A 15,382-nucleotide genomic window follows, 5' to 3' on the forward strand; every position below is an offset into this window, starting at 1 on the left:
GCCGGGCCCCGCGCCCCGCCCCGCCCACGGCCCCCGGTCCGCCCGCTCCCCCGGCCCCCCCCCGCCGCCGTGGCCCCGTTCCGCCCCCAGCACGTACCGCGGCGCCGGGCACAAAGGACACGCGGCCGTCGGGAAGTGTAATTTTTATTTTTGGTCGAAGAGGCCAAAATGGAGAACAACATCAGACGCACATTCATGGGTGTCCGCGGGGGTCGGCCCGACCCCGCTCGCGTGTTGCAGCAGCATGAGTGGCCCCGGGGGCTGGGAGGCCGCAGCCCAGGGCAGGGGGGGGGGGGGGGGGCACAATGAAGCCAGTCCAAGTACACGAGAGCCCGAGGAAGGAGGACAGCCGCCCTTAAATCCACCCATTTGGTTTTCGCCCGACCCTGCGTTGCCTCCGGCCCGTGGTAGCGGCTGTGGTCCTGCCCGAGACGTGTTTCTTCCTTCCGTCTCCTTCACACCCAGCGGTGCCGTGTCTGAACTTTTCGCTCTATAGTAGACTACAAACAAACTTTTTGTCGAGTCTCCGTGCTCGGTTTCCAGACTCTGCTACAGAGCACGGACAGGGATGGCGCCAACAGCAGCCTACGGGAAGCCAACACAGTCGTTATCTCGAAGCACGGAGCATCCGCCTCCCCAATTCTGATCCACCTTCCCACGGTTCCAAACGAGAAGACGCCTCCCAGCAGCTGAAATCACACAATTTCTTTAAGCTAGGGCCTCATATGCACAGACACTGCCATCTCCGCTACCTCTGCTTCTGCAGTAATCCCATTTATCTTCACCAGAGCAGGCGTGGCACAGAGTTTTATGTTCCAAGTTACTTCCTAAAGCTTAAGGTGTTTCTTTACTGCTTTCTCTCCACAGAAAAGTCACTTTGGTGACTCCTGTACTGAAACAGAGACAATTCTCGGTGGGCACACTGCCACTTTTAAACACATAAGAAAAGAAAAAACAAAACCCCAATTCACTAAGTTAGTAGCGCCAAAATCCCCAGAAAGGAAAAAAAAAAAAATTTACATCTCTATCCCATTTTGTTGCGTTCGTTTACATGATGACTAACCAGGTCCGTTATAAAAACAAGAAAGTAACCATGAAATAAATAGATGTTGACACTAGTGAGATTTCAGGGACGTTATAACTCATCGTTTTTCCTGCTTTCGCCTCCGGCTTCTGTTGTCTTCTCTTTTTTGGACCCTGTGTAATGGAAGTAAACTCAGTTAGGCCCTGTAACAGCCTTACAGCATACAAAGCAGCGCTCAAAGTCCCCGACATTCACTAAGCACTCCACCAAACTCTCAGTCTACAGCAGAGAAGTCGGGGGAATGCTTTGGGGACAGATGCTCGGCTCCAAAGCGCTGAAGACGTTACTGCCCTCCACCTGCGGAGCACCGCAGTCCTCAGTGGGAGGGGCACAATGAGCACGGGCCTGCACATCTACCCTTGTGGGCACGGTGGTATTAGGTCAACAGTTGGACTTGACGACCTGAGAGGTCTATTCCAACCTAATTACGACTCTGATCAGCTCTCTGACAGAGCCAGGCTTCCAGCTAGGGGATCGGCTATCAGCTGCAGCGACCGAGGCACAAAGCAGCTGCCGAGGCAGGGGGCAGAGGTACGTGAGAACTTCCCTCTGAACAATGAAAACGTAGGAGCAGTGAGGAACCAACGTTTTTGTCTTCCTCTTTGCAGGATTCACAATTGAGCTGCAAAATCGGGGGTTCTACTGCCTTACTACCTCCTACAGCTAAAAAGATGGAAAGAAGCAGACAGACAGCTTGCACTCGTAGCTACCACATTCCAGACCGTTAATCATTCACCTACCAGAGTCTGATCCAGGCTCATCATCTGTTGCTACTTTCTCAGCTGTAGGAGGTTCCTCGGCTGGACCAATATCCTCAGGTTTGTCTATGTTTAAAGCAAAGAGAAACAAAAGCAAGACAGACACTGACTAACCATCCCACGAAGTTTATAAACACTTTCTGTTCCCTCACAGAAAAAAAAAAAAAAACCCCACAAACAAATGTCGGGGGAAAAGGACACTGCCCCACCTAGATTTTCCCAGCTGTCTCTCAAAATTAAGAGGAGGATCATGTAATCCTACAGTTAACTATTGTCTTTGCTTATTTAGCTCCCTCTCACTCAAGGCAGAGACACACAAGTGTGTTACGCGTGGTAATTGTACGCTAGGAGTTACACGCTTGCTCCCCACCCGCTCCTTACCTTCTGGCTTCCCCTCCGTGGGAGGGATAGTGTTCTCAGTCTCAGAGGCTGCTGTAGCATTCTTGCCTGAATCTGTTTTTGTGGCGTTCTTCTCCTTTTTGGGTTTGGGTTTTGCAAACTTGGCCTTATTTAGGAGGTACTGCACTTCCCTGTCCAGGGCTGCTATCTTGAGCTCTATATCTTTGGACAGCAAGATGGGTTTCTCGGTAGGAGAGAGCTTGTTCTGTTCAGCCAGCGTCTCGTTTTTCCAGATCTGTGGGATGGCAGGGAAGAGGTGCTTTTTGAATGCTTCTGAGTTCCAGGAACCCCTGTATATCACGCACTACTCCTGGGCCGCCTTCTGACTTACTCAGGATACCGCTGCTCCCTGCTACATTTCCACCAGCTGCTTAGTTACCCAGACATAGGACAAAGCCAAGAAACAAAAACCCTCAAAACCCAGCGGCGGCTTTCAAAAACTGTACACGGTCAGATCGCTGGGCTGGCTATGCCAGCACTCCTGGAGACAACTTTCCACACGCAACATGAGAACCATTACCCCCCCCCAAGCAGTGTGGGGTCAAGCTGGGCACTAGAAATCACTAAAACACAAAAGGTTTGCTGGTGGCATGGGAACAGAACAGGCACCCTCTGTTCCATGACCTTGACTGGAAGTACGCAGCAGAAACGCAACCCAAACTGCCACCCCCTCCCTCCCCCAGAACCACTCGATCCTCTATTACCGTTGTTTCGTTGATGGCTTTTTCCAGCGTACTCAGTTCCACTTCTGTGAATATCTGGTCAGACTCTGGAATCATCCGCGCTCCCCTGAAGGATAAGAACAAAGTTTGTTGTTGTCAAACCACACAGACTATACACTGCCAACTCGGTGTTTACAGCTCCTGCGATCACAATAATAAACAGTCACAGCACATACCAAGCCATTAGCACATTTTGCACCTGCGTCTCTTACATCTGCAGGAAACAGAGAGTCCTCAATCAATCTCTGGATGCTAAGAATGGAACACAGAGCTGGCAAACGCAGCTATCACGGGAGCAGAAAAACAGGGAAGATGCAAAGAGCTGAGGCCACAGGAGCAAGAGGGAAAAAATTGCTTGCAAACGAGTACAGCGTTGGGCACTTTCTGTCCCCTGCTAGCGGCTTCTGTAGAGCCAAGCCCCGAGAAGCAGGGTTTTGGTCGTCCTTCCTCAAGGAGTGCTAGCGGCTTTCAGACCACACGCAGCTTGGCCGAGTTCTGTTGGCACCTCTTACAGCACTGGCTGCACAACTCTCCTTCCTAACAGGGTGCTCTTACTTCAGAAAGATGGTTGAGTGGTTGAGCAGGCTCTCCAGGGCAGCCAGGCGTTCCGGCCACTTTCTCCTTTCCTCCACACGGAAGAAGAGGTTCCTACAAAGCTTCTTCAGCTCCAAAAGCTTGTCTTTCAGCTCCTGCGAATGGGGAAGAGGGGGAAGGACACAATTAGTTTGTCCACTGTCTAACGCTGTAAACCCCAGAAGTTAAAACAGCAGTTTTTGTCATTTTTTTCCTCCGGCAAATACATTATTTCAACAGAGTAAAAAAAAGCCACATGACTGAACTTCGTGTGGAATCAACAGGTTACTGCTGAAGGTGTTGACGATGCACCCGAGGCTGGATGAACAACCTCATATCATGTTTTGTGCGTAACGCGCTGAGGAAGGAATAAACTTTCAAGAACCAGGTTATAAAGGATTGAGGTGGAACAATACTCTGCGTCAGCCTGCGTGGCGATTTCTGTGACAGCAGAGCGGTATCCTGACTGCACACAGCAATACCTTAGTTGCAGCTGCATAGCCCTCCTCCTCCATCCAACTGGAAGCCTCACTAAGCTTTCTGGAAATTTCTTCCCTCTGCTCCTCTGTTGAGACAAACTGGTACTCCTCTTGGTAAAGCTTGTCCTGAAAAGAACAAAGCAAGCACCCCCATTAAATACCACTGAGCACGGAAGCACAAAACAACCGGGTCACCCACTTGCAACGGGGCCGGACTGCGAACTCCTGGGGTGCTGCCTGTGCTGGCCAGGAGAGTCTCATTCAGCCCTCCCAAACTGGAGCTCCTGCTCCGAGCGTTACCAGGAGCATGATGGTAACACACCAGGTATATAGACACACACACACACACACACGCACACCAGGTACGTGGTGGTAAAGCTGCAGCAACCGTAATGCCACATGCACTTAACATTAACTGCCTCTTCTGTCCAACGGCTCTCAAGAAGCTGTAGCTTCTTCCTGGTCTGAGTGCAGTCATTCCAAAACACACAGGTTGAGTGCACAGGAGGGATACTGGAAACCCAAAGCTGAATTGTTAGACACGCTGAAGGAAAGCGTTCATTCTGCGTTGAGAAAACCTCCCAAATCCACGTGGGCTTGGGAGGCCTAACGGTAGCAGAAAAAGTGACTGAAAGGCGAGAGCCGGGCTCTTCAAATCAGCTTCCCCCAGCTCACACCACTCCCTTGCGTTCCCATCAGCTAAGCCGCACGTGACACTTCGACCTGCTTTACAGGAGTTCTCATTTCTTTCTATCCTCTCTTACCTGGGTCTCAAAGATGAACGACTCCAAGCTGTTGGCCGATTTTTCTCTTTCCTGTTTCTCCAGATCTCTAACCGTCAAGTCTTGGAGTCTTATATGCAAAGAGAACAGAAGCCAAAGGTAGCAAGTGCCTTTAGATGAGCACCACAGCAGATACATCAGCTTCCGCGGACAGCGGCGCTACCTGAGCTACCACCATTCCAAAGCAGTTCACTTCCTTCATCTAGAGCTTTAACCCAGCAGAGCCATTTCAAACATACTTTTTCATTGAGCTCTTCAGTTCCTCCTCCAGCAGGTCGGGCACATCGTTTACATCCAGTTCCATGGTGATCTCGTGGACAAGCTTCTGCTTTTTGGGCGCTTTGATCTTCTTCTCTTCCTCCGTTTTGGTAACTGTGCTGTCCCCAGAGCTTTTGGACGGTTCTTCCTCTTTCACACTTTCTCTGTTTTCTTTGGGATCCTGTAACAGACAGAGTATTTTCTCAGGCCAGGGAACATATCTGCGGATTTTGCAACGTTTTTCCCAAGGCAGGGCACTAGCAGGGAAAGAAGAATTCCACCGAGCACGGTAGGAATTTTATTAGTTTCAAACACGCCCCTCAGACACCAAAATCACAGTCCCGTTCCTTCAACCTGATGCTCACCTGAGACTCTGATTTCTCGCCCTCTTCCTTCTTCTGTGACTCTGCTTTCGGAGGGGCAGTTTCTGCCTGACCTGGAGACTGCTGTTTCTCTTCTCCTTGCTCTTCACCGGCGTCTTCTGCGCTGCTTTTCTGGTCTTGCTTCTCCCCTTGCTCTTCTTTACCCGTTTCCGCTAGGCTCTCTTCTTCTTCCTGGTCACCACAGGCAAGTAAAGGGGAAACCAAAACGGTGTTTTTAACATAGGAACTCCATGCACACGTTTTACAGAACACAGGTAATTCTCTGCAAAAGCACGTACATATGAAAAACAAAGCTCACAGCAACCGCAGCCATTAGTGAGGGACTGTGCCGAGCTACAACATATGGATTAAGAGTTACTTCGGTGCGGGACATGACTCCACGACAAGGAGCTTTCACCTCATTAGAGGGAAACCTCATCGCTGCTGCCAGCATGACGGCAGCTGTGCCTGTACGGCCCAGGAGGAAACAAGGAGCCTGCTCGACGCCCGCACAGACAACCCGCAGGCACAAGCCTACCCACAGAGCACCAGGACAACTTAGAAATGAGAGACTTCCCCAGAAACAAGCCCTGTAACTACCTAGAGGAATAAAAAGAGCTTTCTGAAAATATTTAAAATCCTGACATGCCGCCAGACGCCCTTAATTCCACTCACAGGAATCGCTGCCTCTTTAGCAGCCATGGCAAGACCCAGGGGCTCCCTCCTGCTAGCAATCACCCTGGGGCTCACCTGAACTGAGTCTGTCAGGTTCTCTCCAGTCTCTGCTGTAGGGCCACCACCCCCAAACAGGCTTGAGATGGTATTTCCAAGTTCTGTTGATGGAAGATTAAAAAAAAAAAACCAAACCACAAAACAAATCATCAATCTGGAATATTTTGTATCCCAAGGAGGAAGAAAGTCACCTTCAGCTCTCAGTTCTTCCCCTCACAACCCTGACGACCACCAAGGAGGTACCTCGGTGGTGCAGGTTAGCTACAGACAACACAGAAAAACTCTTCCTTCCCTGACCTCACCTTGTATTTTTGCACGTGCAGACAAGCTGAGGCCTCTACCTCTGTTGGAACATGACCTGCAATTTTAACTTAACTAAAAAGCTTCCAGCTTCAACCTGTGGCTGCATGAGCCATCCCTGCACCTCCCCTTCACCTCCAAGCATAGATATTTCCAACCCCTCGCTGCAGGGAAGTCTGTGCAAAACACAGATCAGGGCACCACAACGCAGACCACCAAGCAGGGGAATGCTGCGAGGCTGCGGATGCGGGACTTCCCTTCAGGACAGGCCCCCAGAACGGATCAGCTGCAGCTGACCAAGGAGGAAACAACTTTTATTTTCCAAGTTGCGACGCATGCCATAGTCACCTTAGGACTGTACGACATTTCAGAGCACCTTGCAGCTCCCAGAACCCATCTGCAAGGGGCTTCAAGGCATTTTGGAGCCGTGTACACAGTCAGAGGCTACAGCTAACTGTTTAACTTCCACGCCCCCAAAACATGGCACTTGCTCTGCTCAAAGCCATGGTCGGTTATCCCAGCTACTGCAGGTGAAACACGACAATTGGTGTGAATATCAAAAAGTGCAGCATTACTCGTCAGCGTGGACTCCTCCTCCAGCTTGTCTTCCACCAAGATCTCAAACACAGATTCCACCTTGGAGAGGGGAGCACACAGAATTAGTTTTAAGCAGGGAGCACCAGCACCGGAGAGAGGGAAAACACACAGGCTGAGAAGCATCCCAACAGGGTGGCGCTTACCCGGTCAAGACTTAGTACTCCGCTCTCATCCATGTTGAAGTGAGCTTTGATGCCTTTGGACTCGTAATCCGAGTGCTTCTTGAAACTGTCCCCAACTCCCTTTAGCCTCACGGTAGTGAGATTGAGAGAACCAAAAATCCTGGCGACACAGAGACAAAAGCACAGAGAAAACTTTTGACGGCGGCGCTGCAGAAGGGCGAACCGCTTCTCACGCCCGCAGCGACGGACAACTGCACAGAGCAAGGAGCTGGCGAGGTTCGGTTCGCTGAAGCACGCACGACAGAGCAGCTCTGCAAACTGCCCCGTCAGATTCACAGGCCTGCCTGACCGCAGGGTTTCCAGCTAGGCACGCTGCGCTGCCACGGAGCTGTCTTCTGCTCAGACGCCTGCCTCAACTCACCGCATGTCGTCCTGGTTCAGGAAAGACAGATCTCCATAGTTGACGTGGAACTCAAAGTCGTCCGTGTAGCGGTTGAAAGTGATAACTTTGCGCTGTGGATAGGGCGCCATGCGCTGGAACAAAATCCTCTTGTTATGCTTTAAGCTCTTGGATTTATCCTCTTCCTCAACCTCACGAGTAAACTCCACCTGCCACACAAACAGAAAATACGACTCAGCGACCGCACGCTTCCTCTACGGCACCTTACGCCGGAGGCTTCGGCAGCGTTTAGCTGCTCTACCTCGTGCAAAAGCTGGGGGACAGGCAGGGTATTTCTCAACAGACGTTTCCATGTGCCTGGCTGCACTTCTGCAGCAGGGCCGACTTTATTCTCCTTTCTTTGTTAGATGGGCAGAAAGATCGCCACAGCTCCCTCACTCGGAGGAATCCAACCGGTCACCCGGAACGTTTCTCCCAGAACAGCCCCGTTTACCCACACCTTGCACACGAGGAGGAAAGCCAAGGGTTACCTGGATAGGAAACACAGCAGCATCCCGAACAACGAAAGGCTTCACCTTAAAGGCTTTGCTCAGGGCAGCTGCCTGGTAGACCGCACCCATGGCAGCGGCCTCATCGGCGTTGATATTCTTGCCCAGTTCTTCTCTAGGAAGGGAAAAGCAACAGACGTCAGCTTTGCGGCCGCTGCCATGAAGAGCGACTTGTCAATAGGAGGCAGACTAGAAGGGGGCCTCACATACTCACTTGCCCACAGCTTTCAGCAAAACCTCCTGCACTTTGGGGACCCGTGTGGCACCGCCAACTAGAATCACCTGGTCAATTCCATCCTAGGGATTGGAAACAGTCACCTTGTCTTGAGAAAGCAATTTTGGAAAGCTAAGTTCAGGGCTTCCTTACGCTCCTTCCCCGGTCTGACACACTGATGGGGTGCTCTGAGAATACCCGTGCTACGTCCTGCCGTCCCAGAGCAGGTCAGTGCCTGACGGATCTCAAGACAGGCTGACACAAGCCATGCCAACATGAGGAACCTGGCGTCATGTCTGCCAAACAGGGACAACGTGGCCACTGCTTCAAGTCACCCTGAAACGTGGGACTCGATTCAAAATTCGACAGACTACAGTTTAATGCCAGAGGAGCCGGTGACTCGGACCGCGAGCTGCACCGGAACAGATGGGAACACGGACTCTGAGAAGCGACTCAGGGTCCTGCGGTGAATATCAGAGCCAAAAGACGCTCAGGAGCGTCCTGGCACCCTGCAAAGCGAGCATTTAACAACGCGGCAAGCGTCTCCGAAGGACTGCATCGCGCTCGGTCCCACCGCAGTCCACAACAGGGCTTCTAAAGGGGGCGCTCAAGGGAGAAGCTGCAACAGCAGTAATTCTGTTCCCAAGCATTTGAGGTCAAACTTCAGATGACAGACCACAACCAACACCCGGGACAAAAAAAAAAAGGGAAGATCAGCATTTCAAACCTCCAGCCCAGGAGTAAAGCCTTTTAGCAGAATGAAACGCCGCCTCCAAGTCCGGTTTTGTTTCTGGTGGGTAGCACAGGGAGCCCGGACAGACTCCTGCCCGACACCGCAGCAAGTAACCTCGCTGCAGCAGCAACGCCACTCTCGCAACAGCAGGCACCTGCACCTCTCAGCAATGCTGATAACCATCGCTGAGGCTTTGGTCGTGACACGACAGCAGATCTGCACAGAGAAACTCAACACCTGTTACTGCTTTCCTAAACCTACCAGGTTCATCTCTGCGCTGCTCAGAGCCTGCTGCACAGGTCCTGGGACTCGCTGGAACAAGTCGGAGCACAAATCCTCAAATTCTTGCCTTGAGACCTTGGCCTTGAAGTCGATGTCATCTAACAGTCCCTCAATCTGTCCAGAAAAAAAAAAAAAACCACAACCAGAATGAAATTCTTCACAGAGCATTCTCCACGCAAAATCTTTGCCCGACTTGCCCACTGTGCAGAAAGTTCCAGCTTTCTTTTAACGCACCTAGGACCCGACCGCGCTCACCCGAGCCCTGCTAAGGCGACGGGAGGATGGAATGTGCGTGTAACCAACAGTTTCTCTCAGTAGAAGTTTATTTACCAAACTTCACGCTCAGTGCTCACCAGTGGTACTAAGTGGGTGTAAGCTGAGAGGAACCACCAGTGCTGCCACCACCCCGGAACACCAGGAGCGATGCTCTTCAGCACACCGCCGCTGCAGACGGACAGCGTTCCTGTCCTGACCCCACCCCACCCTCGGTCCTAAAAGAGCTGGAAGCCCCGTGTCAGAAGGTCAGACCTGTGCCATGTGGTCAGCATTTGCGCTCAGGACAGTTTTCAGGCGGTTGGCCTCCTTCAGCAGTTTGGCCATGGCCCGGGGATTCTTTCGGACATCTTTTGAAGGGTGCTGATCGTTAAAGAGTTTTGCCAAGTAGTCCCGGAGACGAAGCTCCATCTCTAAACCTCCAAGAGTACGGTCAAACCTGAGCAAAGAATGAACGGAGATGCAACAACTTCAGCCGAGCTGAAACACAAATAAACTTCATGTATTACTTCACAGACAGGCAGATCAGCAAGCGGCCAAAGGTAGCTGCAGTGCTACTAGCTGTGACTGACTGTGAAAGAACCACGGCTGTTCCGAAAATAACACGTTATCACCAAACAAAGAAAAGTAAGATCCACCACTGCAACAGCCTTCAAGCAGGAAACTTCATTATATTTATGGTAAAGGCCTTATTGCAAGCACGTCAAACAGCGGAGAAGCCCAAGAATAACTGTGTCAGGTGCCAGGTATTTTCTTGGAAACAGCAGTATAAATGCTTTGGAGTTAAAATTGCTGGGCTGGTACTTCACAGGACTCCCCCTCCTCCTTTGGCAAAGGCACTGCATTTTCATTCCTCTCTAGAAGGATATTCTGCTTTTTCCAACTGACACGCTCTGCTTTGGTAAGATTGCAGGAAGCGGCATTAGGCAGAAATGGCTCGGGGCTATAAAAACAGCAAGCCCGAAGCAAATCATGTATATTGGTTGCCTCCTGGGCTCCTGGAAGATCTCAAGTTACCTTCTGCACGAGGCAGCCACACCAGAATTGTTACCAACTGGAGCCTTCTTGCTCCCCAACGCTCCCCACTCTGCCATCCAAATAACTGTGCTGAAGCCTCAGTGCAAAACGCCCCATTTAGAAGAGACTGTGAAACAAATGGTTTCCTTTCCTGAGACCTGCGGGTTTCGTGCAACTCACATCAAATTCTTACCCAATGCCCTGGATCTGCAACTGAGGCTGGGTTCCCGAGTCCTTAGTTTTCACTGTCTGATACGTAACAATAGTACAAACGGTGCTTCCTGCTCCCATGTCGTAAAACATGATATTCTGAAAAGAGAAGCTGGGACGGTGAAGCAGAAACACCTGGATATCCCCCACGAATAAGGACAGAACCCACTGCCGTCAGAGCTTGGCACAGGCCAAGACTATCTGCTCCCCAGCCTGGCTTTATACCATAATGACAGGACTCGTACTTTGAGCGAACGCAGGGGATGTTCAGGGTCACGCTTGACACAAGCGGACAGGAAAATCTTTTTCATTCATTTCACAGATCAGAAAGCAAAGCTTTGCTCTGCAAAAGTTTCTTCAACCTCAGGAAAATCAAGTATTTCAGAGTCAGTCTTCCAATACCTTCCTTACAAAATGGCTCCTGTTATTCGCTGCTGCCCCTCCCCCCCCCCCCCCCCCCGTTGATGGGCAAGGAACACACACAGGGGCACAAAATGGGAACTCCCAGCCCCACCTGCCCTCACGCCAGCAGCTTTCAGGCTTCACCACGTATTCACACAGGGTTTCACTTCTTGCGGACGAATGCGTGAAAACGGAGGAGGCTGGCTGACTAGCAGAGTCCCCTTCCCCACAGTTAAGTCCCTTCCATTTTATCTGCAGCGCTTTCTCCCCCACACGCAGGCACTTGCACGGGACTCTCCACACCTCCCAGCTGCGCCTACCTGCGCAGTGGCGTTGATGTCTTTCCTCCTAAAAACTCCGTAGTTCAATGCGACAGCGGTGTTGTCGTTGATCAGCTGCAGCACCTTCAGGTCGGCCACGCGCGCCGCGTGCAGAACCGCTCTCCTCTCCGCCTGGTTGAAGTAGGCGGGAACGGTGATCACCGCATCCTTGATGGGCTGCTCTGAAAGAGTTGCAGGGAACGTGTTTTTCCACCAGTCCAGCCGCGCGCAAGGACTCATTCTCATGGGGTGACGGTAGCAAAGCCAGAGAGCCCAAGGTCAAGACTCGCACAGGGTGCAATCCCGAAGCGGCACCAGCAGCCAGGACCATTAGAGATGAACCTCTCTGTGTCCTGGTGAAACCGAGCAGCCTTTGCAGATTCTTGCAAAGCCACGTGTCCACCGACCTCTCTTCGCCCTATTCGATACTCTCAACCGCTCTGGCACGCCTTAGATTTCAACAGATGCCACCTTCACGGAGCCTCGCTTTATCACTGGACTCTGTTCACTGTCTACAGTAAAAAGTCTTTGGACTGGCTTTACTATCACCGACCAAATGCCACACAGCCTCCTAGCAGCCACGCGAGTCAAACGCATCAACAAGTCACAGAACTCACCAGCATCACCGCACGCAAAACGCCTGGCGGCCTCTTACCAGCGAGCCCGTTTCACAACGGAGCGCTGGCTTTGCTCTTTAATTGAAGCTCAGCTCCGGCAGCCAGTCTCCATCCAGACCGGGCACAACACAGGCTTCCAGAGAGCCACTTCCACCTTCCCCTGCAGCTACCTACCAACGTGCCCCCGCTCCAGCCACGCACGCAAGGGAGACAACACGCCGCTCTTTTTCCAGAGACTGCCAGTAAGGCTTCTTCACTGCAAGGCTGGGTGGGACCTGGGGCGCCTGCCCCCGAGAACAGAATTAAGGCCCCAAACTCACATCGTATTAGGAACAAACGGCCGCTCGGTAGCTGCTAGCTCTTGCTTACAGCCGACAGCTGAAGAGACCCAACATCTACGGGTTTTCAAACGCTTTCCGTCTCTACTCAAACCCTCTAACAGACAAACACACACACACGCAGATACTATAAGAAACAGCTAAATCCTTCCAACCTGCAAATTCCTCAGCCAGACCACGGGAATAGTTCAGGACCATCCCCAGCATCTCCTCTGGAGAATACTGCATCGCTCTACAAGAAACAGACAGGAAAAAAAATGACAGCAACAACAGTCGGCTGCAGAAGCCCAGTAGCCAAAGTCCCACCCACAAGGAACCCAGAAGCAGCCACTTACTGGGACAGCTTGAAGATAACGGTCTGCCTTTTCTCATCCTTCACCAGTTCATGCTCTGGGAATCGGGACTGGTACAGCGCCACGTGGGGGTTGTCGATACGCTTACCCAGCAGATCCTGAAAGTATCTGAATGCCACCTTGGGGGTCCTTATGGACTTCAAGAAGAAAAAGCACATTACTCAGCTGCATTTCTTTGGCTTTGCTCTCGTCACACAAACCTCTCCCAAGTGACGTGGCAAACGGCCCTTGTTATGGGCGTTATGAGCACGAGACCGGTACGCAAAGAGCCAGCGCAGAAAGCCAGCAACACGCGAAGGACATGGGAAGTACAGGGTGAGAAAGGACACTTCCTAGCTTGGACCTTCATCGCGAAGGACCCAGCAGCGGGAAGACACACTCTGCGTACAGGCACCGCAGCTGGCGCGGTGAGCAACATGAACTCTTACCATTCCTAGCGCGCTGTCACCAAAGAGACGCTCGTTCTCCTTCAAAGAAACAGCCACGGGCGTTTTCCTTCGCGACTCCCTGCGTAGAAACAGAGGAATAAACCAGTTAAAACAGGTGAACGTTCAGTGTCCTTAGTGGGGAAGGGTGGTTTCCATTTTTTGGAGAGACTAAGGGAGGGTGCTCAGAGAGGAAGGCCAGCTTCAACCGTGCCCGTCCCTCCAGAGCTTTCGCACCTCCTGATGTTATTTTTCCCACAACACAAGAGGCCTTAATGAGAGGTGACTCATCTCTGCTCCCATTTGTGCATCAGCACACCGAGGTAAGTATTTCTCCACGATAGCCACAAAATGGTTTAAAGCTGGCCACTAAGCTCAGTGCCCAATACCCGCTTCCAAATACCTCACAACAGGTTAGCAATTCTCTAACATCAGGCTACAACAGAACGAATTGCCACGAAGAGGAAAGGTTCACAAGTAGCTTTCCGCAACACGCTGCTTCACACTTAGACAAAACTTGCTTTATTTTTGCTTTCTTCCACCAGCGAGCAAGTCCAGACAGTTCCCTCGTTCTGTCAACGGCTGCCAAGCTTCAGGGAGCTGGGTGAATATTATCTCTCAGTCCAGGCTCCCGGAAAACCAGGATGTTCCTGACCGCACATCCTCTCCCAACCACAGGTTTTTCATTCAGCGTCTCGGGGATGGGCGGCAGCAGCCAAGTGAAAGGAGAGCTTTATAGGCCTCACGAACGAGTAGCGGTTCTGAACAGCTGCAGCCAAACGAACCCTCCTCGGGGGTCCCTCATGGAGAGCTGGGGCTGGGGCAGCCAAGAACACGATGCGGCGCCCCCTCACACCTGAACCACCACCTACCGTTAATCACACGAGGCCCACAGGGTACAAGAAAGCGCCCCTGCAGACAGGCCAAAGGCTGAACCTCTGCCCTGGGTGGTGCTGGGCGGCTGCTCACCTCCGTCAGGGAGCAAGTCAGCAAATCCCGACCCCCGTCCCCAGCAGAGGGACGGCGCCGGTGGGGCACCCGCCACCCTAAACCGCGGCCTCCCTACGGCACGTGCGAGGGTGCTGTGCACCCCAGCGCCCCAGACCGAGGCCCCGCGTTACGCCTGCGACGGCCGGGCCGCTCACTTGTTTAAGACGATCTCCATCGGCACCCCGGGCTTCACGATGGCGATCTTCATCGACTCGCTGCCCACGTCCACCGACATCACCGCCACGGACTCTGCAGCGGGCGAGGAAATAACGAAAACCTGCCGTTAAGAGCCCGCGCCGCGGGACGCCAAACTTCCCGGGCGGGCGCATGGGCCGCTAGAGGGGGCGGCGGCGGGCCGGTGCCGAAGCACCGAGGGGCAGCGCCGAGAGGAAGAGGCCGGCGCCGGCCGCGCACCCCTCCGCGCCCTCCCCGAGAGCCGCCGGCCCCACACCGCGGCCCACGCGGGAGCGGCCCCACTGCCGCACGTACCGGCACCGGGCAGGCGGAAGCAGAGCAGCAGCCAGGCCAGCGCCCAGCACCGCACCCGCGCCGCCATCCTCGCCGCCGTCCGGCCCGTCCCAGCCCGTTCCAGCCCGCCGGCAGGCGCTGCGGCGGCGGCGGCCCCGGCGTCTCGCGCGACCCCCGGCCCGGACGCGGCGCAAGCTCATTGGCGCGGCCGCCAGTGCCGGGACGCCGCGCGCCAATCCCGGCGGCCCGCGCGCCCCCATTGGGCCACGTCGGGGGAAGCCGGAAGTGGGCATGACGGGAGCTTCGGCCCCATTGGCCGGACGCGCCTGGGCGGGGCAACGGGAGGGGGCGTGAGGGGAATGCGTGATGGCGTCATGCGTAGGCGTGCGCGCGCAAACAGCCGCCAGCGGAGCCATGTGCGGCCCGTTAGCTTGGCGCGAGCGCGCCCTGGTGGCAAAGAGACGCCACGACACCGCCGGGCCCAGACACTGCCCCGGGCTCCGCCTCTGCCCCGAGCCCCTCTCCGCCCCTTGCTGTTATAATCAGATTTGGATTTTGAATAGATAATTACTTTTCATGGATAAGTAATTGCTTTTAATGAACGACTTAATTGCTTTAAGGCAT

At 53.2% G+C, this 15,382-nt stretch overlaps 1 protein-coding gene across 1 annotated transcript; it reads right to left on the reverse strand.

Annotated features, from left to right (window-relative positions):
- Window positions 1-309: 309 nt before the first annotated feature.
- Window positions 310-14,846, reverse strand: HYOU1 (hypoxia up-regulated 1). The gene is made up of 24 exons (XM_086476761.1): window positions 14,780-14,846; window positions 14,446-14,539; window positions 13,304-13,382; window positions 12,858-13,012; window positions 12,678-12,754; window positions 11,568-11,749; window positions 10,829-10,944; window positions 9,874-10,057; window positions 9,325-9,459; window positions 8,331-8,413; window positions 8,099-8,231; window positions 7,590-7,777; window positions 7,190-7,328; window positions 7,025-7,085; window positions 6,168-6,250; window positions 5,421-5,609; window positions 5,037-5,236; window positions 4,780-4,867; window positions 4,019-4,141; window positions 3,519-3,652; window positions 2,946-3,030; window positions 2,224-2,476; window positions 1,825-1,908; window positions 310-1,197 (listed from the first exon to the last, which is right to left on the reverse strand). Exons 1-24 carry the CDS (start codon window positions 14,844-14,846, stop codon window positions 1,136-1,138), a joined length of 2,994 nt encoding a protein of 997 aa, XP_086332887.1. The 3' UTR covers window positions 310-1,135.
- Between the last annotated feature and the right edge of the window lie 536 nt (window positions 14,847-15,382).

The sequence above is a fragment of the Leptosomus discolor genome, chromosome 22 (genome assembly GCF_034619465.1).
Source record: "Leptosomus discolor isolate bLepDis1 chromosome 22, bLepDis1.hap2, whole genome shotgun sequence".
Lineage (NCBI taxonomy): Eukaryota > Metazoa > Chordata > Aves > Leptosomiformes > Leptosomidae > Leptosomus > Leptosomus discolor.